This window comes from Mesoplodon densirostris, chromosome 4 (assembly GCF_025265405.1).
Source record: "Mesoplodon densirostris isolate mMesDen1 chromosome 4, mMesDen1 primary haplotype, whole genome shotgun sequence".
Lineage (NCBI taxonomy): Eukaryota > Metazoa > Chordata > Mammalia > Artiodactyla > Ziphiidae > Mesoplodon > Mesoplodon densirostris.
The window spans coordinates 15,731,485-15,757,669 of record NC_082664.1 but is presented as its reverse complement, the minus strand read 5'-3'; the positions used below and the strand labels follow the sequence as shown (position 1 = coordinate 15,757,669).

The 26,185-nt window shown below is 44.7% G+C and overlaps 1 protein-coding gene across 3 annotated transcripts in view; it reads right to left on the bottom strand.

Annotated features, from left to right (window-relative positions):
• Positions 1 to 26,185, bottom strand: part of FOXN3 (forkhead box N3) — a 244,073-nt gene that overhangs the window by 121,347 nt on the left and 96,541 nt on the right. For all 3 annotated transcript variants that reach the window (XM_060095736.1, XM_060095737.1, XM_060095738.1), the window contains exon 4: positions 4,859 to 4,923. In XM_060095736.1, coding sequence (XP_059951719.1) covers positions 4,859 to 4,923 — 65 coding nt within the window. The remainder of the gene's footprint in view (positions 1 to 4,858; positions 4,924 to 26,185) is intronic.

The window sequence follows — 26,185 nt, the reverse complement described above, 5'->3', positions numbered from 1 at the left end:
AGTGCTCGACACACAGAGACTAATGAAATGCTTGCAGGTGGGGCAGCGTGGGTAGGCCCAGATGGTCAGCTGGCTCAGAGCTGTAAAGGCAGCAGCTTCTCTTTGAACAAAACTCCGTGGGGAGCTCGGAGGCCTAGAAAGCCTATGAAGGCCAAAGGGGGGCAGACATGGAGGATCGGATGGGTGGCATCTCGTAGCAAGTCTTAGTAGAAGAAACGATGCGAGCAAGGGCAGCGATGCCATGTGTAGCTGTGGGATGCACCCTCCGGGGAGCAGACCCTGAACGGTCAGACCAGAGGTGAGGAATGTCTTTAATTAGGAATCACTGACTCATTAAAATAATTCATCCAAGGGTGATGTTTAAATAAAGTAACCTAATTTTGAGTTTCATGGGTGAAGGGAATATGTGTGTCTATGTGGCAGAAGGAGACGGGGGAGTTTGGGGCCAGGGAGTTTGGAAGAAAACTTACAATAGTTTACTCTTTTTTGTGTGTGTGTGGTACGCAGGCCTCTCACTGCTGTGGCCTCTCCCGTTGCGGAGCTCCGGACGCGCAAGCTCAGCGGCCATGGCTCATGGGCCCAGCCGCTCCGCGGCATGTGGGATCCTCCCAGACCGGGGCACAAACCCGTGTCCCCTGCATCAGCAGGCGGACTCTCAACCACTACGCCACCAGGGAAGCCCAGTTTACTCTTTTAATTAAGAAAATAAGAGATATTATAACCTAAGAAATTTTAAAATGTACTTCACAAGGACACTCTACTCAATACTCTGTAATGGCCTATATGGGAAAAGAATCTACAAAAGAGGGGCTATGGGGCTTCCCTGGTGGCGCAGTGGTTGAGAGTCCGCCTGCCGATGCAGGGGACACGGGTTCGTGCCCCGATCCCGGAAGATCCCACATGCCGCGGAGCGGCTGGGCCCGCGAGCCATGGCCGCGGAGCCTGTGTGTCCGGAGCCTGTGCTCCGCAACGGGAGAGGCCACAGCAGTGAGAGGCCCGCGTACAGCAAAAAAAAAAAAAAAAAAGAGGGGCTATGTGTATATGTATAACTGATTCACTTTGCTGTACACCTGAAACTTACACGACATTGTAAATCAACTATACTCTAGTAAAAATTAAAAAAAGAAAAAGATGGTTTAAAAAATGTATTTCACACACAGAGACTGTCACCACGACACACAGAGACAGGCAGAGGGGACAGTTGGGGACACCTGTCAGCTGGCCACTCCTGAGGGCTCTGAATAAGCCACACTCATCTGTTGGGCCCCATCCTGGGTCCCCTTTTAGCAAAGGGTTTGTCCCCTTCTGGCAATCAGCTAGGTTACTATTGTACAAGACCTGAAGTGCTCTCTACTCACTGAAACTGCTAACATACTAAAATGTCTCTAGCAGCCTAAATGGCATTTAAAATAAATACTGTGAATTGATGAAATGACCAATTATGTTAAGTACCCATGCCTGGTGTAATCCAAACCAAATCTTACCCCATTATCCTCAAAACTGCAAGATGATTCAGCAGGCCCTCTTGCCAGTGAATCTGCAAGAACCGAAACACAGAGGCCGCCCTCAACAGGACCTTGAGGGCTTCCAGTTGATTCTTGCAATTGGTTTTATGCTGGAAAACAATAACTACACTACCTCTCTGCTCAACAGCTTATAAACCAAACAACTATTAGACAATACACCTCGGTTCCCCACTGTACCAATTAGGTCATTCTGTTCCACTGATTTCAGGTTTTACCTTCCATTACTTCCTCTTTGGAAATCTCAGCTTTCTTCTGAAAAACATCTTGGAGTGCATGATGATGTCATTATTCCAAAGTGCCCGCAAAGCCCTCATTTCTGCATCCACCCCCACAGAGTCCCCATCGCTCTCTCTACCTGTGGTCCTCTCGTGCCCATGTGCTCTGGTTGTTTCCCTCCTGGCACCACCCCCATCTATTTACTTCTTAAGGCCTTGTACAAGTGTCAACTCTCCCAAGAAGGGACATGCCCATGTTCCCTCCCTCCTGTCAAAAACAAGGCTCTGTCCTCGAAGCAATGGGGCACATCTGCTCATTTTGCTGCTTTTGGATTCTTTTAGTCTCAACCCGTAGGGTGACTTCACACAGCAGGTTCTCCCCGGCCCCGTGCAGTCCGGTTTCGCCAGTTCTGCTTGTGGTCAGGGCCCACGGTCACAGCTGGGCTTTGCTGGCCGGTTGCTGGGTCCCTGTGTCACCCAGTGCGACCAAGCTTCACCTACTACCCTGCTTCTAGGAACTGGGTTTTTTAGGGGATAGCCTCCTGGCCTGCAATCCCAATCCTTGTGGCTGGAACCTATTAACAGAGTTCTTTCCTAGTCTGATTATCTAGAAAAACATCCTCCTGCTTGCTTTAGACATAAAGAAAAAATGTGGACATATATTGAAAATATAAAGTATAAAGATGAGAAAGTGAGCATAAATCAGCTACATTTTCTTCTACTTGATTCTAAACTAAACCTTCCTCTGCCGTGACTGGGCAGCTCCCTTCTTTCTATGCCCGTATCTTTACTGTACAACTTTTGTTCGTGGGCATCAGCCACTTCTTGATAAGCCAGTACTGCCCGCCAGAGAAACACAAGAATATGACACAAATGAACTTATCTACGAAACAGAAGCAGACTCATGGACATAGAGAACAGACGGTGGCTGCCAAGGGGGAGGAGGGGTGGGAGGGGGATGGAATGGGAGTGTGGGATTAGCAGAGGCAAACCATTATATATAGAATGGATACACAACAAGGTCCTATTGTAGAGCACAGGGAACTACATTCAATATCCTGTGATAAACTATAATGGAAAAGAATATAAAAAAGATATATATATATATATATATAAAAAACGGAATCACTTTGCTGTATAGCAGAAACTAACACAACACTGTAAATCAACTATACATCAATAAAATAGTTTAAAAAAGAATAATTCAGAAGAACACACACAGAGTTTAAAAAACCTCATTACAATGTAAGTGTCTCGTGAACGCTCTATACAGATACAGCAAATGAAGAAACACAACAGGAAAAAAAACATTAGCAAATCCCCACCCACACTCCAGAATTCTCACCATGCTACTTCCGAGTTTCACATGTACATAAAAAGTAAATGGGATGTATTGAATTGGATGTGGATTCAACAAGCATCTGAAATCTGTAATCATTTAATTCTCAATGCCCAGAGTAATTAGGAGAATGTTTAACCCTATGTAGAAAAGAAGAAAAGTCTACCGCCCATGAGACAGAATCTCACGGTGAAATCCCTCAGCTTCATAAACCTTGTCAATTTTTCCCTCAGGCTTCTGTCCTGCAGAAATAACCCAAAACTAACATGCTCAGAGCAAATCTTCCCTAATGGGGAACTTAATGAATAAAAATCCTATAAGAAAATGCTCTAAGTAAATAAAATCCCTTTTGTGAAAATAATCCAACCATGAATGATATTCGTATCATTGCTACAGATCTAGAGGAAACATAAGGATGCACATAACTTTGAAATCCACTTGAAAAAACCCAAAGGCTCATCATAATCGGTCTCCATTTACACTTTCTGAAGGGAGAACAGAATAGATTTTTTTAAATTATGTATTAATTTTTGAGAGTGGAGGGAGTTCCCTTTTTTTCTTAAATATTTAGGATATTTATGATGGTCATTAAAATTAGGATTAATCAGACCTGCCTACCTACATTTCACCTGGACCAAGCAAAGATGCAAAGAAATTCTTAAGTTCCCAGTTTCACAGGCTATTAAAAAGACAACATACAATTGTATGGCCTTGAAAACAATAGCACAAATGTGATGACATCTCTCACAATTGTTTGAGCTACTCTGGAAACCTGAAGATAAATGCCTCTTTTCTTAGCTACATATATATCCTACTCCTTTCACACACATGGCTGGCCCTGGGCGTGTAACTTTTAGGGAAAAGAGGCGTAACGGCTCTAAACCAACCAAGATGCACTGAAACGCCTCACCCTCAGCCCAGTACAGTTCCAAAGCTCTTGGCAAAACCAAATCCATCTGCTTTGGGCCAGTTGTGCCACTCTGACAGCCTGCCAATCAAGAGAGGCTAATGGGGAAGGGAAGTCAGAAGACACTTGGGGGCCAGCCAATTCCAGCTGATCTGCAGAGCAGACATCTCCCCAAAGTACTTTCTCGAAGTAGTTAACGTGCATCTCATTGCTATTTTTAGTTCTGTGTTCTTCTTCAACTTTGGCCATTTTTATAGAAACTTGACAGCAAAAGTAGAGATGAAAGGCGGTTTGAATCCCTTGAGTGCATTGGACAGGAAGTCGCGCAAGGCAGCTGAGGATGGACTGGACAGCAGAAAGAATGTCCCCCTGCAAATGACGCCTGCAGGGATGAGGGAGGGTGTCTGAACTCTGAGCCTCAGAACAAACCACAGTCACCCTTCCAGGCACACATGGAGGTCAGGGCACAGCAAGCAACAAGTGGATCTCCACGATGACCCAAGTGCCAAAACACCCACAACATTCCTCACAGCCCAAGCACTGGAAATCTGTACTAGGGTTTGATTTTACCAGCCCCATTTATGCTATCGTTGCATCCTAACTGCCCACGTAATTCCAATTTCACCAAAGCAAGCCAACCACTTCTGGAATCTGACCAGTGACAACAGACCAAAGAAGCCGTCTTATTTCAGACTAACAATTCATATCAACCAGGAGACGTCAGTAGGAAGAAATAAAGAGAACTGGACAAACAGAGCCATCCCACAGCAGTCACAGAGTGCCCGCTCTGCAGCAGACAGAACTCTCCTGACAGACACCAGGAGCAAAGGAGTAGTGGGGGGATGGGGGAGGGGGGCTGCCAGAGACCTACCTTGTAGAAGGGCTCCATTTCTCTTGAAGAAGGTGCTGCCCGGCCAGAGGGGTGGACCTGATGTGCTAAAACAGAAGAGAAACCAGCGTGAGGGCGAGCTTGTCTGCACTGACCCAGCAGCACTCGGAACAACCCTTCCTCCGAACACATCCTTCAAAATGGCCTCAGAACACTTTCCCAATTATGCATTATTAACACCCTCTGAAAATGTATCTTTAAGAACCGTTAGTCTTGTTTTATGATGAATGGGCTTCATATTTCAACGTGCAGAACCCGTCCATGTGGGTATGCAGGTTACTGTCCTAACCCTGCTCGCTCTTGGGCACTGAAATCATTTGCAGGTAAACAAAATGGCCACATCGGATGCTCAACATCATAGCTTATAACTTGTCGCTAATTTCTTCATAATTTTATGACTTTATGAGGCAAAGAACTCCCATCCATGTCTTCTGAGATCAGCAGGTTTTTCACCACTTCCTAGTGCCACCTGCCCATTATAAACGCGAGCTTGCCTTTCTTGGCTTTTCTACCACCAAATTCTTAATATACAGATATGACCTTGATCGACTCCCTCCCTCCCCTGTCTTCTTGTTTCATATCCCGTTTTCAATTCCTGGGCTTAAAATGCTGCACTCCACATCCCATAAAACATTTTGCAGATATGTTACCACTCATAGTCCTGTAACAGGAGAGGCAAGAAAAGACGAAAGATTAATGTATCACAATGACACTTTACTACATTTATAGACAAGCATTTTCACTGTTTTAAGACACCCGGTGAAAAACTTTACAACCAAGCCGGTCTTGGAGTAGAAAGGAGGTGATTCTAAATCAAGGATTGGTTTAGATTAATGTTAGAAAGCACTTAGTCAAAATTGTTACTACAGCCAGCCCAAGAGGCAGTATAAATTACTTTCTCCAAAACAGAATGCGGCAAATGATACCGGTTAATGCATTATCAATCACCTTCAGCGTTAAAAAAAATTAAAAAGTTGGTCTAAATAATACGTTTGTAAGTTTGGCAAACACGGACACACACACACACACAGAGAGAGAATAAGAAATCTGAAGGACTATCCAATGAATGTTTCTAGAGTCAATCAGGGTCTCTAGTAATACAGGGGAACAATCCTGTTAACAAGAAGGAGAAATGCCAGTGACACATTCTGTTGACCAACATTTCGTCCCCAGAGGTACAAATAGCACACCAGGTATGGGGACATGTTACATGGTTGGTGCGGAGTAAAGAAGGAGGAAGAAAAGTGCTACAGCACACACATACATCAAAACAATGTCAAACGTGTCCGAAAACACACAGTATGAACCTTGATGTAAATGATAAAACTTTTGTTTTATTTTGGTTCGGATCCACTGTACTCAGAGTGAGTGAGGATAATGCATCTCAGCTATGGCTCTTCCTGCAGCCCTGATTCTCAGCCCTGGCTGCTGTGGCCTCTGAGTGGCCAGGAGTTGCACAGGACAGCAGGAGATCTGGCTGGGGTCTCAGGGCTGCAGGATAATGGCAGCAAGCTGAGTTCTCTTCCGTATGATTCCTGTCCTATTCCGATTTGAGGCTGTTAAGGCTCAAAGTTGCATGAAGAATAATGTGCATTAAAATGCTTAAGATCATCTTTTAACAACCCCAGCCAGCTCCTGGGATTTTACCATCTTATTTTTATAAGAAAGCAGGAAATAGCCAGCTGGCTGTGGCCAACACTGAATCACCTGATTTCTAAAGATATTTAAAAACTGAGGACTTCATTATAGAGGAGTTGGCGCTTCTGGAGAATTCAGTAATTGACTATTACTGCAGGAGCCTGAATATCTAGCTGACTTCCCTCCAAATCGCCTCTTTATTCTGACCTTGATTTGGCTGAAAACTGAGTAGACGCCAGGGATGGAGTAAACGTGGGGAATGGAGGACGGGTAAATCCAGTGGTTTAGGTAAGGAAAATTCTCTGTATGACAGAAATCTACTTCAGGATTTCTACAACATCCTTTTAATGCACCTAAGTCGCCGATCGCTATTCTGGTCATTCTGCTGTGCTGCCGGTGTAATCTACACTCTCACAGTGGAGACAGATCTGGACTGGCCCACCTACTCGCTCTGATGTAGCCCCTGTTGTGACTGATGCATCCACCTGTGGGCTCGATTCCTGCCATGCTAATTGCAAAGCTTTTGAGCTCACTGGCCCCATATTCTACACTCTTCTCTGGTACGATCTCTCCAAGTGACATCTTCTAACTGTTAGGAGATTCAAGGATTTATGAAGAGCTTGTTGAAAACTGTGCTTGGACATGGAGAGGAAAAGTAGAAGCCATATTTTATGGCCTCTAGGAGCTTACTGTCATACTTAGCTAGCTCCAACCTCTTGTGACTCTATCTAAAGAGACTAGAAATGCTTGTGGAAAGGCCAACAGTTGTGGCCCTAGTGGCTACAGGTTGGGGAGACAGCAAACTGCTTTTTTTCCTCCATCTGGAGATATCCCTGGCTCACTGGGCTTTAAAGCTCAAAGTTAGCTTTTAAAAAGTATACAAAGTTACTTTAAAATGTATAGCAACCACAGTAATTCAGAGAAGCTAGTGGTTGAGACCTTTGTGGGAGTATCTCAGGCCACTCTGGAAACCACTCATTTGTGTGGCAAATCAAGGAGGGGAAGGTGGGTGGCCTGTGCAGAGGAGGATGGGGGACTCTCCACACTCAAGTCACCTAAACGCCAGTGAACTTGTAAATAGTCACTGCCATGGGAAGTGGCCCCTAGGGCCCCCTTCAACCTACCAGAGTGGGTTTTAATCACCTTACCACGGTGCTCACCTTGCTTGAAGACAGGATACCAAATTACCAAGTACAGAGCACAGCGATCCACACTTTTCCATGGGATCCTCCGATCTCATGAGAGGGCAAAGGCGGAACCCACCTTTCCCATTCTTCAGGTGAGGAGATAGAGGGGCTTGTCCAAGTCATCACATGGCTGGTCAGCGATCAGCCCAAGACCAGCCCACTGCACCACAGAGACACACGTCAACGGCCCCGATTTCATTTCTCATCGTCCAGCTTTCTCTTCCAGTCTTTCGGCACCAAACCCTTCGCTATCCTTCTCCATGGAAGAAGGCCGTGGACGGTATTTCACTAGGAATCTCTCCAAGGCAAAATCCCAGGCTAGGAAAAGCCATCAGGCTCGCCAGGTGCGAAAGACAGCCACGTGGGCTCCTATGAGCAGAAACAACACAACTAACCAAATCTCCTGACCTTCATTTCAGCACCAGAAACCAAACCCACGTGGGGCAAAGGAAGTCGAGCAACAGGTTAAGAGGGCCTGGCCTGCCAGAACAGGCAGTTTGTCAGCTGGCATTTGAGAACATGGATCCAGCTGATCATTAAGACCAGAGCTGAGCCAGCAAATCCCAGGAGATGTGCCCTACCATCCCACCAGCACCTGCCAGGGACTCAGAGCTCTGTCTCTCCCTGGGCCTCACACACTCAGCTGCGGTTCTTGCAGCTCCCAAGGCGACACTGTAGGTCAACAGGTCGTCCGGCCCTCAGGTGGCTCTTGGCATAATGATGCCATCTGTCAAGTGACACCCAGGAGCTATCATCATTGTCAGAACCGGATGAACTCTAACCAAGACCCTGGGGGGTTCTGGCAAGATCCACACCTGTATTCACCAGCCTGGACTTTCTGTGAGTCTAAGAAAAGAAAATTCGGAAAAGTACTTCTTTTCTAAGTACTTTTTTTTTTTTTTTTTTTTTTTTTTGCGTTACGGGGGCCTCTCACTGTTATGCCTCTCCCGTTGCGGAGCACAGGCTCCAGACGCGCAGGCTCAGCGGCCATGGCTCACGGGCCCAGCCGCTCCGCGGCATGTGGGATCTTCCCGGACCGGGGCACGAACCCATGTCCCCTGCATCGGCAGGCGGACTCTCAACCACTGCGCCACCAGGGAAGCCCCTCTAAGTACTTTTTAAAAAGTACTTTTTGTCTAAGAACCCGGCTGCCAACTGTGAACTGGCTGATCTGAAAGAGAGAACAGGGTACTGCAACACGGATGAACCCCGAGGGCATCATGCTAAGTGAAATACACCAGCCACAAAAGGACAAATTTCAAGTTCACAGAGACAGAGTGGAAGGGGAGTTCCCAGAGGCTGGAGGGAGCGGGGAGTAGGGAGCTGTTTAGTGGGTACAGAGTTGCAGTTGTGTAAGATGAAAAGAGTTATGGGGGTTGGTTACCCAATAATGTGAAGGTACTTAACACTACTGATCTGTACACTTACATGCCTAAGATGGTATATTTTATGTTATGTGTATTTTACTACCACAACAAAAAATTTTTACTATAAAATGACAGAGGGAGAGAGAGAGAGAGAGAGAGAAAGAATGAATACAGGAAGGACCCCGGAAGAAGTGAATCAAAGTCTAAAGAGTTTTGGGCAGTGAAAGATCAACCTACATGCCGTGTTTCTGAAGGTCCCCTGCAGTAAGCATCTCTGCCAGAGTGGCCCAAAGTACACTAAACAACAGAAAGGGATGTGGTGAAACCAGCCTCTCCTAACCTGGTCCTTACAGAGGCCAGAGCTTGCCTGCTAGTTTTCAGACAGCTGAGCAGATATCTGACATATTCTTAGCACCAGAAACAATGTGAAGGCTGTCCTCTTGGATGTGTGAAATCTACCACCAGACTGTGTTTCTCCAGGAATAAAAGAGTCAAAGCAGCTGAAGGGGGAAATTCCTGAAAAAATACTTGGAATTCTACTGTTAATTCTAACTGTGGATTGATCAACAGAATGTCATAGAAAAACAAATATGACCTACACCACATACTAACACAGACACGTTGGGTGAAGGATGTCACTTTTGAAGTTTGGAATGCAGGAATCAGACGTGTGTGAGATGGTCTCAAGTTTCACAAAACACCCTTCATAACTTGAGACGCAGCACTGAAGAGTCCAGTTGAAAGTTCAGAAGTCTCAGGGACTTTTACCACCTTCCATACAAAACCGGAGTATGTTGACATTCAAATGGATCTCAGTGGCCACCTGGTTCCATCCGAGCTGTGGTGGGGACAGCACAAGATTTGGACTCAAGGAATTTGTCTGTTGAAAACACGAGCTGAAAACACGTCTCAATTCCACTCCTACAAACAGGGAGCAGTTACAGCATGTAGTGCTGGAGATTTAAGTGAGATGAGGCATGTACAAAGGACACTCTGTGAACTGCAAAAATCCCAGTGGTTTTCTTGATTACAAGAAAACTGTAGTTCAGAGAAGTTAAATGATGTCCTCGGTGCCAACACTTCCTCCTACATCCTGTGGACTCTCCCAGTTAGGCTCTTGGCTTCATTTCTGTGACGGAAGAGCTAACCACACCTTCATCTTCCTCTTCCTCTTAAGGATGCTTTGAGATCATCTCATTTGCAAACGTTCCTCCACCCGAAGTAGCAATGAACACTTTCTAAAAATCAATAGGCTGGAAGCAGCAGCTTCACAGATGCCACCTACTCCAAAGAAAGCTAAAAAAAAAGACAGCTCTGCCCAGAATCCTGCACAGATCCAAACTATTAAGTACGGCTGCCCACAGTGACCTTTCAGGGTCAGGCAGTCAAGAGGCAGAAGAGAGCAGGTGGAAACGTATCAGGACTGGCCAATTTTCAGAGGCTGACAATTATTGGGAAGGCATTACTGAAGTGATCAGACAATAACCAGCAAGGACCACAAAAGCCACAATGGAGAGTGTGGCAAGATCACTCTGAAGGCAAAACTCGGATCCTGGTAAGAAATGGAATGGCTTTGTCACCTTAGCCAAATGTTAAGACTGGAGAATTGGGAGATTGGGATTGACATATATACACTAATATGTATAAAATGGATAACTAATAAGAACCTGCTGTATAAAAAAATAAAGTTAAATTAAAAAAATTTTTAAAAAGACTGGAGACTCATCCTGTCTCCAACTGGATCAAACTGCAAAGCATTCCTGTGTGCCCATCACAGCCAACGGTATGCTAGGCTGGAGCAGATGTGGGGGAATGGCTGTGAGACTCGGACAGGGATGGCTTCTCTGGAGCAAGATCTACTGTGCGATTTTAAATACAACAATAATGTTCCACGAAGTATGCTATGAAGTTTAGGGCTTCCCTCCTCAGACACATTTGAGATATGCTGTTGACCTGTGGCAGGGTTTCTCAACCTTGGCACTGCTGGCCTTTGGGGCTGGATCATCTTTATGGTGGGAGCCGTCCCGTGGGTGCTAGGGTGTTCGGCAGCCTCCCTGGCCTCTACCCACTAGATTCCAGCACCAACCCTCCCCAGTTGTAACAAATAAAAATGTCTCCAGAAACGACCATGTGTCCTCTGGGAGATAAAATGGCTCCCAGCCAAGAACCATTACCTGATGGTCAGCAACCCGACGAAGCTGCCCTCACACTTCTCTCCACTCGCCAAGTCCCAAAACCCCCTCCCTCCCCGCTCCATACCTCATCAGGCAAAAACGTCACCTCCTCTTTTCTAAAACCAAAGCCATTCCTCACAAGCTCACTCACCCTCCGTTATTTCTACCTGTGTCTGCACCTTCTTCTTTGCCAAAGCAATACCCCTATTGCCCTCTTTTCCTCTGGCATCTTTCCTCCTGCCATTATCCCTTGTCTCCCCTCACCTCCCCCTTCCAGGACTTCTTAGCTGACCCATCATCCAACATCACCTAGTGCCCAGACCCTCCTCTTGGCCCCCATGACCCTGCCATGCACTAACCAAGCCCAGGAGCTGGGCGACAGTGCCCAACCTCCGCTCTTCTGCGTCATGGTGTCCCCGGACTGGCTGCAATCCCCTCACGTCTGGGTCATTAGAGGCCCCCAAGTCACCCCACCATTCAGGGCTAAGGGCCTTGATGGCTCTACAGCTCCTCTCCCCTGCCCACTCCATGCCTGCCCACATGCACTCACATGAGAGGCTTACTTTATTATGATTTTTTCCTAATTACATAAACTCTCTATCACTTTTGACATTATCTCTTTAAAACCCTTTCCAAGTTTAGCCGCACAACACCCACCTACCCTGGCTCTCCTCCTCCCACTCTCCTGTCTATGACATCTGCTAGCTCTTTGTCCAGCCTTAGCCCCATAATGATGGGCATTCCTAGAGTTTTAGCCCTCTCTTCTTTTCTATTCATTCTCCTTTCTTAGGAGAGTTCATGAACTCCTGGGAAATCTGGCTTTTCCAATTCTGTATCTCGAGCTGATCTTGCCTCCAGACTCTGGAATGTATTTCAGGCTGCATCCCCCCATGCCACATCGATTCAAATGAGGGAGCCAGTTTCCCACCTCTGGTTCCCCTGCTGGTCCCCACGGGCACTTTCCACACTGCCCCGGATTTCTCAGTGTCTCTATTGGTTCTCTAGGGCTGTCACAACAAAGTACCGCAGATAAGTATCTTAAAACACTAGAAATTTCTTCTCTCCCAGTGGTGGAGGTTAGGAGTCCAAAGTCAAGGGTGGTTCCTTCTAAGGGCTGTAAGTGAGAATCTGTTCTATGCCGCTCCCCTAGTTTCTGGTGGTTGCAGGCAATCCTTGGCCTTCCTTAGCTTATATATGCATCACCCTGTCTCTGCCTTCATGTTTATATTCTCCCTGTGTGTGCTTTCTGTGTTCAAATTCCTCCTTTTTATATTGGCTTAGGGGTCCACCCTACTGCAGTATGACCTCATCTTCACTAACAACCGCAATGAGCATATTTCCAAATGAGATCATATTCTGGAGTGCTGGGTGTGAGGACCTAATGTCAATATATGAAGTTTTGGAGGGGACAACTCAGCCCACCACAGTGTCTGTGACTGTCTCCCTTTACACATGGTGCACTCACTCCCTGACACACTGCGACATCTGAGTGTGTCTTCTCCTAAATCCCTACCACCTATGGCAATGCTTGGAACTTGGCTGGTACCTGTCAATGTTTGTTGAAAGAATAAAAGTTACCAATTAATTTAACTCAGCATTCCTCAAAAAAAGAAAAAATAATGACTCAGCTTTTGCTGATAGCCTGTAAAATGTTCAAGTTAAAAATTCTGGGGCCTCCCTGGTGGCGCAAGTGGTTGAGAGTCCGCCTGCCGATGCAGGGGATACGGGTTCGTGCCCCGGTCTGGGAGGATCCCATATGCCGCGGAGCGGCTGGGCCCGTGAGCCATGGCCGCTGAGCCTGCGCGTCCGGAGCCTGCGCGTCCGGAGCCTGTGCTCCGCAACGGGGGAGGCCACAACAGTGAGAGGCCCACATACCGCAAAAAAAAAAAAAAAAAATTCTGGTGCTCATGGAACATTCTACAGGATAGATCATATCTTGGGTCACAAATCAAGCCTCGGTAAATTTAAGAAAATTGAAATCTTACCAAGTATCTTTTCCGACCATAATGCTGTAAGACTAGATATCAATTACAGGAAAAAATCTGTATAAGATACAAACACATGGAAGCTGAACAATACACTACTTAATAACAAAGAGATCACTGAGGAAATCAAAAACTACCTAGAAACAAATAACAATGAAAACACAACGACCCAAAACCTATGGGATGCAGCAAAAGTAGTTGTAAGAGGGAAGTTTATAGCCATACAATCCTACCTCAAGAAACAAGAAACATCTCAAATAAACAATCTAACCTTACACCTAAGGCAATTAGAGAAAGAAGAACCAAAAAAACCCACAGTTAGTAGAAAGAAAGAAATCATAAAGATCAGATCAGAAAAAAATGAAAAAGAAATGAAGGAAACAATAGCAAAGATCAATAAAACTAAAAGCTGGTTCTTTGAGAAGATAAACAAAATTGATAAACCATTAGCCAGACTCATCAAGAAAAAAAGGGAGAAGACTCAAATCAATAGAATTAGAAATGAAAAAGGAGAAGTAACAACTGACACTGCAGAAATAGAAAGGATCATGAGAGATTACTACGAGAAACTATATGCCAATAAAATGGACAACCTGGAGGAACTGGGCAAATTATTAGAAAAGCACACTTTTGAGACTGAACCAGGAAGAAATAGAAAATATAAACAGACCAATCACAAGCACTGAAATTGAGACTGTGATTAAAAATCTTCCAACAAGGGCTTCCCTGGTGGCGCAGTGGTTGGGAGTCCGCCTGCCAATGCAGGGGACACGGATTCGTGTCCCGGTCCGGGAAGATCCCACGTGTCACAGAGCGGCTGGGCCCGTGAGCCATGGCCGCTGAGCCTGCGCATCCAGAGCCTGTGCTCCGCAACGGGAGAGGCCACAACAGTGAGAGGCCCGCGTACCGCAAAAAAAAAAAAAAAAAAAAAAAAAAAAAAAAATCTTCCAACAAGCAAAAAGCCCAGGACCAGATGGCTTCCCAGGCGAATTCTTATCAAACATTTAGAGAAGAGCTAACACCTATCCTTCTCAAACTCTTCCAAAATACAGCAGAGGGAGGAACACACCCAAACTCATTCCATGAGGCCACCATCACCCTGATGCCAAAACCAGACAAAGATGTCACAAAGAAAGAAAACTACAGGCCAATATCACCGATAAACATAGGTGCAAAAATCCTCAACAAAATACTAGCAAACATAATCCAACAACATATTAAAAGGATCCTACACCATGATCAAGTGGGGTTTATCCCAGGAGTGCAAGGATTCTTCAACATACGCAAATCAATCAATGTGATACACCCTAATAACAAATTGAAGGAAAGAACCATATATATGATCATCTCAATAGATGCAGAAAAAGCTTTCGACAAAATTCAACACCCATTCATGATACAAACCCTCCAGAAAGTAGGCATAGAGGGAACTTACCTCAACATAATAAAGGCCATATACGACAAACCCACAGCCAACATCATTCTCAATGGTGAAAAACTAAAACCATTTCCACTAAGATCAGGAAGAAGACAAAGTTGCCCACTATCATCACTATTATTCAACATAGCTTTGGAAGTTTTAGCCACAGCAATCAGAGAAGAAAAAGAAATAAAAGGAATCCAAATCAGAAAAGAAGAAGTAAAGCTGTCATTGTTTGCAGATGACATGATTCTATACATAGAGAATCCTAAAGACTCTACCAGAAAACTACCAAAGCTAATCAATGAATTTGGTAGGGTTGCAGGATACAAAATTAATGCACAGAAATCTCTTGCATTCCTATACACTAATGATGAAAAATCTGAAAGAGAAATTAAGGAAACACTCCCATTTACCATTGCAACAAAAAGAATAAGATACCTAGGAATAAACCTATCTAGGAGACAAAAGACCTGTATGCAGAAAACTATAAGACAGTGATGAAAGAAATTTAAGATGGTACAAACAGATGGAGAGATATACCATGTTCTTGCATTGGAAGAATCAACACTGTGAAAATGACTATACTACCCAAAGCAATCTATAGATTCAGTGCAATCCCTATCAAACTACCAATGGCATTTTTCACAGAACTAGAACAAAGAATTTCACAATTTGCATGGAAACACAAAAGACCCTGAATCGTCAAAGCAATCTTGAGAAAGAAAAACGGAGCTGGAGGAATCAGGCTCCCTGACTTGAGACTATACTACAAAGCTACAGTGATCAAGACAGTATGGTACAGGCACAAAAACAGAAATATAGATCAATGGAACAGGATAGAAAGCCCAGAGATAAACCCAAACGCACACACATATGGTCACCTTATCTTTGATAAAGAAGCCAAGAATATATAGTGGAGAAAAGATAGCCTCTTCAATAAGTGGGGATGGGAAAACTGGACAGCTACATGTAAAAGAATGAAATTAGAACACTCCCTAACACCATACACAAAAATAAATTCAAAATGGATTAAAGGCCTAAATGTAAGGCCAGACATTATAAAACTCTTAGAGGAAAACATAGGCAGAACACTCTGACATAAATCACAGCAAGATCCTTTTTGACCCACCTCCTAGAGAAATGGAAATAAAAACAAAAATAAACAAATGGGACCTAATGAAACTTCAAAGCTTTTGAACAGCAAAGGAAACCATAAAAAAGATGAGAAGACAACCCTCAGAATGGGAGAAAATATTCGCAAATGAAGCAACTGACAAAGGATTAACCTCCAAGATTTTCAAGCAGCTCATGAAACTCAATACCAAAAAAACAAACAACCCAATCCAAAAATGGGCAGAATACCTAAATCGACCTTTCTCCAAAGAAGACATACAGATTGCCAACAAACACATGAAGGAATGCTCAACGTCACTAATCATTAGAGAAATACAATTCAAAACTACAATGATGTATCACCTCACACCAGTCAGAATGGTCATCATCAAAAAATCTAGAAACAATAAATGCTGGAAAGGGTGTGGAGAAAAGGGAACACTCTTGCACTGTTGGTGGGAATGTAAATTGATACAGCCACTATGGAGAACAGTTTGAAGGTTTCTTAAAAAACTAAAAATAGAACTACCATACGACCCAGCAATCCCACTACTGGGCATATACCCTGAGACAACCATAATTCAAAAAGAGTCATGTACCACAGTGTTCACTGCAGCTCTATTTATGATAGCCAGGACATGGAAGCAACCTAAGTATCCATCAACAGATGAATGGATAAAGAAGATGTGGCACATATATACAATGGAATATTACTCAGCCATAAAAAGAAATGAAATTGTGTTATTTGTAGTGAGATGGATGGACCTAGAGTCTGTCATACACAGTGAAGTAAGTCAGAAGGAGAAAAACAAATACTGTATGCTAACAAATATATATGGAATCTTAAAAAAAAAAAAGGTTCTGAAGAACCTAGGGGCAGGACAGGATTGAAACGCAGACGTAGGCAATGGACTTGAGGACACGGGGAGGGGGAAGGGTAAGCTGGGACAAAGTGAAAGAGTGGCATGGACATATATACACTACCAAATGTAAAATAGCTAGCTAGTGTGAAGCAGCCACATAGCACAGGGAGATCAGCTCAGTGTTTTGTGACCACTTAGAGGGGTGGGATAGGAAGGGTGGGAGGGAGACGCAAGAGGGAGGAGATATGGGGATATATGTAGATGTATAGCTGATTCACTTTGTTATAAAGCAAAACTAACACACCATTGCAAAGTAATTATACTCCAATAAAGATGTTAAAAAAAAAATCTGGGATCTCAACCAAGGTTCTCTCCTGAACCCCCATCTGCTGTCATCCATTCCTGCCAACCCCTTCTTTCAAAAGACTCTGGCAATTTCCCTTCCTTTGTGTTTCTACTCTACTGTGTCAACTCATATGCAGATGTTTCCACTAGCATCCTAATAGGTCTGCCCATCTCCAGTCTTTCCCCCAACCCCAGTTCTCCCTGCCTAATACCTTTACAGTCCCCTCAGAGCACAGTATCTTCCTGAGCTCTCCCCTTGGTTTGCAAACTGTTCCCCAGGGAACCTCCAGGGAGTGCCTATAGTGCTGCCAGGGGTGGGTGTGGGGGACGGCTGTCTAGGTGATCTCCTGCACCAGTATCAACAAAGCATCTCATACTATGTGTAAAATAGATAACTAATGAGAACCTACTGTATAGCACAGGGAACTGTACTCAGTGATCTGTGGTGACCTAAATGGGAAGGAAAGCCAAAAAAGAGGGGATATATGTATACGTACAGCTGATTCACTTTGCTGTACAGTAGAAACTAACACAACACTGTAAAGCAACTGTACTCCAATGAAAACTAATTTTTTTTAAAAAGCATCTCATTTTTCATGTGTCTGACGTGTTGAGTTTCCACATAATTTTTCATTTGAAGAGCTTGATGGTTATAAAAGTGGGTGAAAACCAGTAGCTTATAGGGCAGAGTTAAGTCCAATAGGTTCTCTGCCCCTAAGAGGCCTTTCTATTCCTTCTCCAACGTTCCCCCTGCTCCCCAACATACCACCTGAGGCAGGTCTTCAGAACACACTCGTACCCCATATATTTCTATGACCCATTCAAGCCAATTTGAAACAGGAGGGAAGGGGGCAGGGCACAACCTTTAAAAGAATGAAACAGCCATTGAGGACACAACATCAACTGGTTAGACCCAACTAGGTCCAAGATGGTGGAAGATTCGACTTCCAGTGGACCTTGAGCCTCATTATATGCTCACTGTAATACATCAGCATATGCTAAATGACACACCCACCAGTGCCATGACAGTTCTGAGGCTAACCATAAAAGGTCAAAAAGTGGGCAGTGGCACAATTCCTGGAAATCTCCACCCCTTCTCCACAATATCAGTAGTTGGAACAATCCTCCCACTCATTAGCCTATGAAATTACCCAGCCCGTAAAAACTAACCACCCCATATTTCGGGGCCTCTCACCTTCTGAGATGGCCCACACTCTGTCTGTGGAGTGTGCTTCTCCCATGGCCGCTCTCACTTTCCAAGACGACCCCATGCCCTGGAGCCGCTCTCACCTTTTGAGACAGACCACATTCTGTCTATGGAATGTGTTTCTCTCTAAATAAATCCACTTCTTACCTATCACTTTGCTTCTCACTGAATTCCTTCTGTGAGGGGACATAAAAGAACCTGAGCTTCATTAAGTCCTGAGACCAGGTGTGTGATCTCAATTAAAAGACACTGGGTTCAAGTCCCAATCTGGGTTGTGTGGTTTCAAATTCTGTTCCCCTCTGCTGAAATGCCCTGCTCCCATGTTCTCTCTGCCTATTCAACTCCCATCCATCCTTTATGGTTCAACTCAAATCCCGGATCTTTTTCTGTTCACTCCCACGCTGGAACTTCTCCCCACTCTGAATTTGGTAATTCCTGTATAGTACAGTCTACTTGGTAATTCCTGCATAGTACAATTTGGCAGCTGATCGTACTATGTGATATTTCCTAATCTGATGTCTTACACCTTTAATTCGCGTTCCATAGGTGTGTGTCTTACCTTTCCAAAGGGCAGAAACCCCATGTAGGCAGAGACTAAAGGTGACTCCCCTCCTAGAATTTAGCCAAGTTCACTGTACACAAAAATTATTGCTATTATTCTACTAAGTGATGGTGTAAAATAGCAGAACTGCTACCTGCATATCATAAACAGAATTATTTCACGCAGTAGGATTTCTAAAAAATTCTCTTAGTAGACATAATTCTCTTACAAAGGAACTAGCCTATATAGTAAATAACATTCCTTCTTCCAATATCATCATCTCAGATAAAAACTTAAAAATCTTTAAAAATGGAAACAAAATTATAAATCTCATCTTTGATGGTAAGTAATACGTGAGGTAATTTGGATTACTCTTTTATGTGATTTTTTGATTACTTAGGAATATATAAATAACTAGATAAGTACATGTATATTTTTGATAATATGGAATGCATGTTTGAGTATACTGAAGAAATTCTGCCTGAAGCCTGGGCTACAATTTTAGATGCATACAGCTCATGATACATCTTATGAACAGATGCAAAGGTGTTTATCATTATCTTTGTGCTACACAGTTTCTAATTTTACATATGAAAACCAAGGCATCATTCAGCATAAAGTACATTATTTGCATGATATATTTGCATTTGTAAAACACCCACATTTACTTTTACTGCTTAATGGGCCTGGTTAAAATGGGCCACTCTATATAAATGGAGCACACTGGTTCCCAACTCAATGGTGCTGATAAGAAAACGACTCCTTTTAGATGCAAATGAACCTACTAATCACAATTAAAATGGTGGAGTTGAGGAAAGCTGAGCAGCTGTTCCAAGAGCTACAAGTCTAGGGCCAGTTTGGTTCCAGCTTAATCTCAGGAGCAGCCTGGGACTCCCCAGAGGACAACTGCCCAGGGGCCAATGGGATAAACTTAGCTTTTTCAAAGGTGGTTGGGAGAGGTTAGAGGTAGCTCCCGAATCTGGGCTGACTGTGCAACTGTGGTCATCCGTCCAGTTCAAAGGACATAAGTGGTGCAGAAGGGAGGAGGACTGCATTTGTAAGACTCCCAGAGGAAAGGCAAGACACAAAAAATTAAGTAACCGAGGCATCCCTTTGAAACGGTGTAGTCGCTGTGGAAAACGGTGTGGTGGTTCCTCAAACAATTACACATAGAATTACCACAGGATCCAGTCCACTTCTGGGACTATACTCAAAAGAACTGAAAGCAGGAACTCCAAGAGTTGCTTGTACCCCCATGTTCACAGCAGCATTATTCACAATAGGTAAAGAGCGGAAGCGACCAGAGTGTCCATCAATGCATGAATGGATAAAGAGTATCTGCTAAATACATACAATGGAATATTATTCAGTCTTAAAAGAAGAAATTCCAACACATACTATAACACAGATGAAACTTGAGGACATTATGCTAAGTGAAATAAACCTGCCACAAAAAGACAAATACTGTATGATTCTGCTTATATAAGGTACCTAGAGTAGTCAAATTCATGAAAGGCAGAAAGTAGAATGCTGGTGGCCAGGGTCTGCGGGGAGGAGGGAACGGGGTGTTGTTGTTTAATGGTTACAGAGTTTCAGTTTTGCAAGATGAAGTTAGTTCTGGAGATGGATGGTGGGGATGATTGCACCACAATGTGAATGTACTTAATGCCAATGAACTGTACACTTAAAAATAGTTAAGATGATGTGCTTCCCTGGTGGCGCAGTGGTTAAGAGTCCGCCTGCCGATGCAGGGGACGTGGGTTCGTGCCCCGGTCCGGGAAGATCCCACATGCCACGGAGCAGCTGGGCCCGTGAGCCATGGCCGCTGAGCCTGCGTGTCCGGAGCCTGTGCTCCGCAACGGGAGAGGCCACAACAGTGAGAGGCCTGTGTACCGCGAAACAAAAAAATAGTTAAGATGATAAATTAATACTATGTGGATTTTACTATAACTAATGAGAACCTACTGTGTAGCACAGGGAACTCTACTCAATGCTCTGTGGTGACCTAAATGGGAAGGAAATCCAAAGAAGAGGGGATATATGTATACGTATAACTGATTCACTTTGCTGTACAGTAGAAACTAACACAACATTGTAAAGCAACTATAGTCCAATAAAAATTTTAAAAAATAAAAACAAGTAGTAGCTAACTAGCTACCTAGATAAGTAAATAAATATGCAGCCATTCCCTAATGGCCAGCCAGACACTCATGTAGGGCAGGTGGAGCTTTTGCTCCTCTGGGCCAAGGCTCTGGCAGTAGGAGCTGGGTTGCCCACCTTCCTTTCTCTGACTCATCCATTCATTGAATAACATGTCTTTACACCTGCTATGGGGACACAGCAATGAAGAAACTATACTGTCCTCCAAGAGGCAGGGCCATGGCTGGCTAAACAGATAAAATAAAGAATCCGTGGTTGTTCAGAGAATGACACACAGCTCTGGACCCTACTGCCCTTGGGTCCCTCAATTACTAAGCTATGACTCTGGACACTAGCACCTTCTGGACAACAACCCTCTTTTTGGGCAGAAACCATGGACAATTCCTTTCTTCCGTGAGGCCTACCCTGATTTGATCTTTATCTGTCCCTTGTTTGAAGCCTGGCAGCCCCACCGTCAACACACAGACTTCAACACCAACTGTCCTGCCAGTTCTCCAGCTGCCTCCCCGGGGAAACTACAGACCCTCCAGAAGTGTCATCCATCTTGCTGGGTGCTCAGCACAGGGCATGGTACCTAGTACCTGCTCAATAAACACTGACTATTATCCCAGCCCAGAGCAGCCCCTCAGTATACCCTTAGGTGCATTCCTGGGGGGTTGAAACCTGGAGGCTTTGTCATGGAATTTCTCTATCTCAGGGTCACTGCCCATGAATACAGACACCAAGACCCTTCAAGGAGCAGCTTGTGTGAGGATGGCAGGTCTGGGATGCAGTGACCTAGGGTGGCACAGGGACAGTGTGGCCCTCTGGCCATGTTGGGCTGCAGGGGCATCGAGACTGAGGAACCCCAGCCCTTCTCTCCTTCCCTTGGCAGCGGTTTTGTGGCGATCTTGAACAATTGTGCAAAGAGGCTCCAGCTTAACAGGTGGAACCAGTTGGGGACCTGAAACAGTATCATGTAGTTGGAGACAAGTGACCTTTCCCCAAAATCCACTCCTTTAAGAGGATCACCTCTTGGGCAAAAATATCATTTTGTTTTGAACTCAATATCATTTTGCCTTGAAATCCTTGGGCCATCGGCCGTCACCAAGAAGCAAGAAGGGTCGGCCACACTCCTATCTTCTGTCCCAGGACTGAAGGGTTGTTCTGAGGCTGTCACAACCATGCACTGCACAATATAGATAATGCTAATAACATTACCCGTCGCTATTCCATTGCACTAATACAGCTTTCGGGGAAAAACCTCAGTAACAGAGACAAAAGTCACTATGACCTATTTATCTTTCAGGCTTGTGGAGATCAAGAGATATAAACGTTTAGTCAAAGTTTTGGACACAGTTTGATTCCCAGCGCTCCCTACAATGCTGAAAACTGGTCACAGACAAGAAAATGACCTATTTGTGGCAAAACTGTGGTTTACCTTGACAATTCATTTCCTCCCTTTGAGAGCCAGTCCCACCCCTGGGCTCCACCAAGAAGATGAGAGACATAAATGCTGATTTTAGCAAGCTGATGCTATAGAGGTAGACATCTCCATCTACACGTTCTATCAAGGGTACCAAATCCAGGCGCTCAAATGCTGAAGTTGTGCATAACAGAAGTTGTTTTCTTTCTTTCTTTCTTTTTAAAATATTTCTCCTATGGTTTATTGGATCTAGTTATGGTTGGCTTTGAAGTGACACAAAGCAATTTTCCATTTCCAGAAGGTAATCTCTTACATCTGCCAAGGCAACAAATATTGTGATTGGCATCAGCGTCTAAACTATGCCTTTGTCCTAATACTTCCAACTGAGCATGAAGAGCTGGCTCTACCTTCAAAGATGTGCCCTCCACTCCCTCCTCTCCCCGTGATCCCTCGCCACCTGTACCAAGCCGTGGCTTGCCTGTGACTCTCTTATTCTCAAATCGTCCCATGTGTAGCCTGAGCCCCACTCAGGAAAACCAGAGAAGAAATGACTGGAAAACCCAAGTGGACTGGTCCTCTTCCCACACCATGTGGGCTAGAGCTTATATAACTGACTCTTAACCTAAAACTTCACACCCATTTGATTCTTCTAGAAAACCTACAGAAACATCCATTCCTCTCCTTAAAAGACAATGAAGCAGTTAGGGAGTTTGGGATTGACGTGTACACACTGCTGCTATAGTTAAAATGGATAACCAACAAGGACCTAGTGTACAGCACAAGGAACTCTGCTCAATATTATTTAACAACCTAAATGGGAAAAGAATTTGAAAAAGAATAGATACATGTATATGTATAACTGAATCACTTTGCTGTACATGTGAAACTAACACAACATTGTTAATCAACTATACTCCAATATAAAATAAAAAGTTAAAAAAAAAAGACAATGGGGCTTCCCTGGTGGCGCAGTGGTTGAGAGTCCACCTGCCGATGCAGGGGATACGGGTTCGTGCCTCGGTCCGGGAAGATCCCATGTGCCGTGGAGTGGCTGGGCCCGTGAGCCATGGCCGCTGAGCCTGTGCGTCAGGAGCCTGTGCTCTGCAACAGGAGAGGCCACAACAGTGAGAGGCCCGCGTACCGCAAAAAAAAAAAAAAAAAAAAAGGCAACGAAGCAAATAATGTTGCTAAACTTCCTTAACAGTATTAAAGTCAAGGAGAAAATAGTTTCAGAACAGTCATGTTACTTCTTGGCCACAGTTACAGAGATGGGGGTGTGAGGATTGCGCTTCACACAGTTCCATGGTACATGGTGACTGGTGGGAACATTTCTTCCTGGGTAAAAACAGTCGGTGTAGCTGTGTGAGAGGTTTTTGTTTTGCTTTGTTTTGTTCTGGACTTCCCTCTTCTTTGACTCGCCACAACGAGAAAGTGAAGCCTGAAGCATATTCAGGAAACCCTTAGCTTCCTGAAAACTTTGGGAGAACTTGACTCCCATGGGTAGACCGTGCTTCCTGATGCCTGGTCATCACGCTCACCTGGGAGTGTCCACTGATCACACACAGCACACGCTTCACGTCCAAGGCTCACAGTAGCCTCATCGGTGCCACCTGGCCTGAGAGCTCCTGAAGGACACGAGTCATGCCCCTGACTCGCTCGCAGAGCCCAGCACTAAATCTGGCTGGAAGAGGTCTTCCCACGGCGTTACCTCCGCACCTCCCACTGCCCTCCTTTCAAGGCAAAGCCCCACGGAGTCACGTGCCACCCAGTTTCAGGACCACTGTCCCAGGCTTAGCCTTTCCTGGGACAATGCTTTACGTTTAGGGCATCCTCATCACACGTATGTTAAATAAATTGCTGCCACTTCATCTCCGCAGAGGTACGGACTTTCATTAGCGGTGACTCCATGGAATTTTTGTGAAATTCAGTCAGTCATGTGTTCAAAACCACTCCCTGGGCTCCCTGTGGGTTGTGTCACTCCCAATTTTCCTAGCTCTAAGCAACGGGCTCAACCTGCTCCGGCTTCATCTCCTACCATCCCTTGTCTTGTTTTCGCTTGTTTGTGTTTATTTGTTTGTGTTTCTTTTGGTTTTCACTCTGGCAACACCAAGTTGCTCATGGGCTCCCGAACATACCAGAATGCCTCTCACCTCTGTCTTTGCTCACTCAGCTGCCACGCTTGAAACACCTCTCCCTCTACTGTCCTCTTTGCAAACTCTGACGCCTTCTCGAAAATTCTGCTCTTCCGATATCTCCTTCTTGGCTTCATCCGTGCCCGGAGCACATCCGGCTCTCCCACGCTGTTCTCTCCAGGTATCACCCTGTATTGTAATCTGTTTGTTTATGCGGCTAGACCATGAACTCTGGGAGGATGACGGCAACTCTTCTATGAGTCTAAAGTTCTCAGTAGCTCGCGTGGAGCAGGTGTTCAATAAATGTCTGCTGAAAAAAACTAGCCTGATGAAGTCTACAGAGCTGGTATCAGGATCCTCATTTTGCAGCTAAGGACACAATTCAGAAAGGTGAGGCCACGAGGGTCCTGCAGCTGGTAAGTGACTCATGTTCTTTCCACTGTACCATGATGTTGATATAACCCAACACTCATTTCCTGTTATCTCTGGAGTTCTGTGACCTACAGGAAATAAAAGTTTACGGGATGCTTCTGAGCATCTATACATCGCCTTCTTTTCATAATGGACACCTAGAAGGACAGTCCTATAATTCACCATTATCAGTGCATCTAGTTTAACTCAGAGCCCAGGCAGCCAAGCGCTAAATTAACATTACTCTTCTCTGCAGAGGTGATGGGGGCTCTGAACAGGCACAAGACGCCTGCATAACTTTGAAGAAGAGATTTACACACCTCTTTGTCTCCCATAGAAATGGACTCAAGAGCTGCAGCAGCGCATAAATGATCCTTTCTTTCCACTGTTTATAGTTGAAAGCAGCCGTTTTCAGCTTCTTGCCGGTGATCACGCCACTACAAATAGCTTGGATGCTGTCATATGCAAACTTGAGCGGAACCTGAAAGCATTCCCCTTTTAGTTCTGAGCAGGTTCAACTTTAAAAGAGAGGGGCAGCTGTGAACAGACCCCGGCGTGTTTACATGATGCTGAAGTAGTTTGGCTCGTAGTGAAAAAAAGAAAAAAAGAAAAACAGTAAAAAGGGACAGAAATGGGTTTGCAGCCTCTGGTGACAACACTTCTTTCTGCTGAACTGGAGCCCCGGGAGAACAGTGGGGTTGGCAGGGAAAATCCAAAATGCCCAGCTTCAAGGGGAAAGTGACTGAAGCACAACTGTGGAGAAGACAGGAGAGAGACTGCTTCCTACGATGTGAGATTCCCGACTCTGCTTGAGGTAGGGGTGGGGAAGTGGCCAAGAAAATGGTACTTTTAGAGAAGAGAACCTATAAAGGAGGGGTACTTTTCTATCTTGTAGAGAACATCGAAGAGCTGTTTCTAGAAATCAAGGAAACAAAGAATGAAACATATTCAACATCTTGGCCATTCCTTGGATGCCTCATATTGGTTCACTGGGCAACTGGACCTCTCTGGATGTTTGCAGAAAGCCAGACCCAAACTGAAGGCAAAGCAGAGCATGGGCTTGGGAACCAGAGGAAACCTGAACTTTCATCTCAGCTCCTCCCCTTCTGGCCCAAAGGACCTGCTGTGTCTTCCCTATCTTCCACCCAGGGTACGAGGATTAAGTGAGAAAACGTACGCCGAAGTGCCTGGCGGGGTGGGCGACCCCTAACAGACAGTCAACAGTGTCCTTCAGAAACATGTGACCATAAGAAAGAGTGTCTGGGGTCAAGTCTGGAATACAAGCAGTTTCATTAAAAAAAAAAAAAAAAAGCATCCACCAAATAAATTGTGTTTTTTTTTTCTTCCTTCTTAATTCT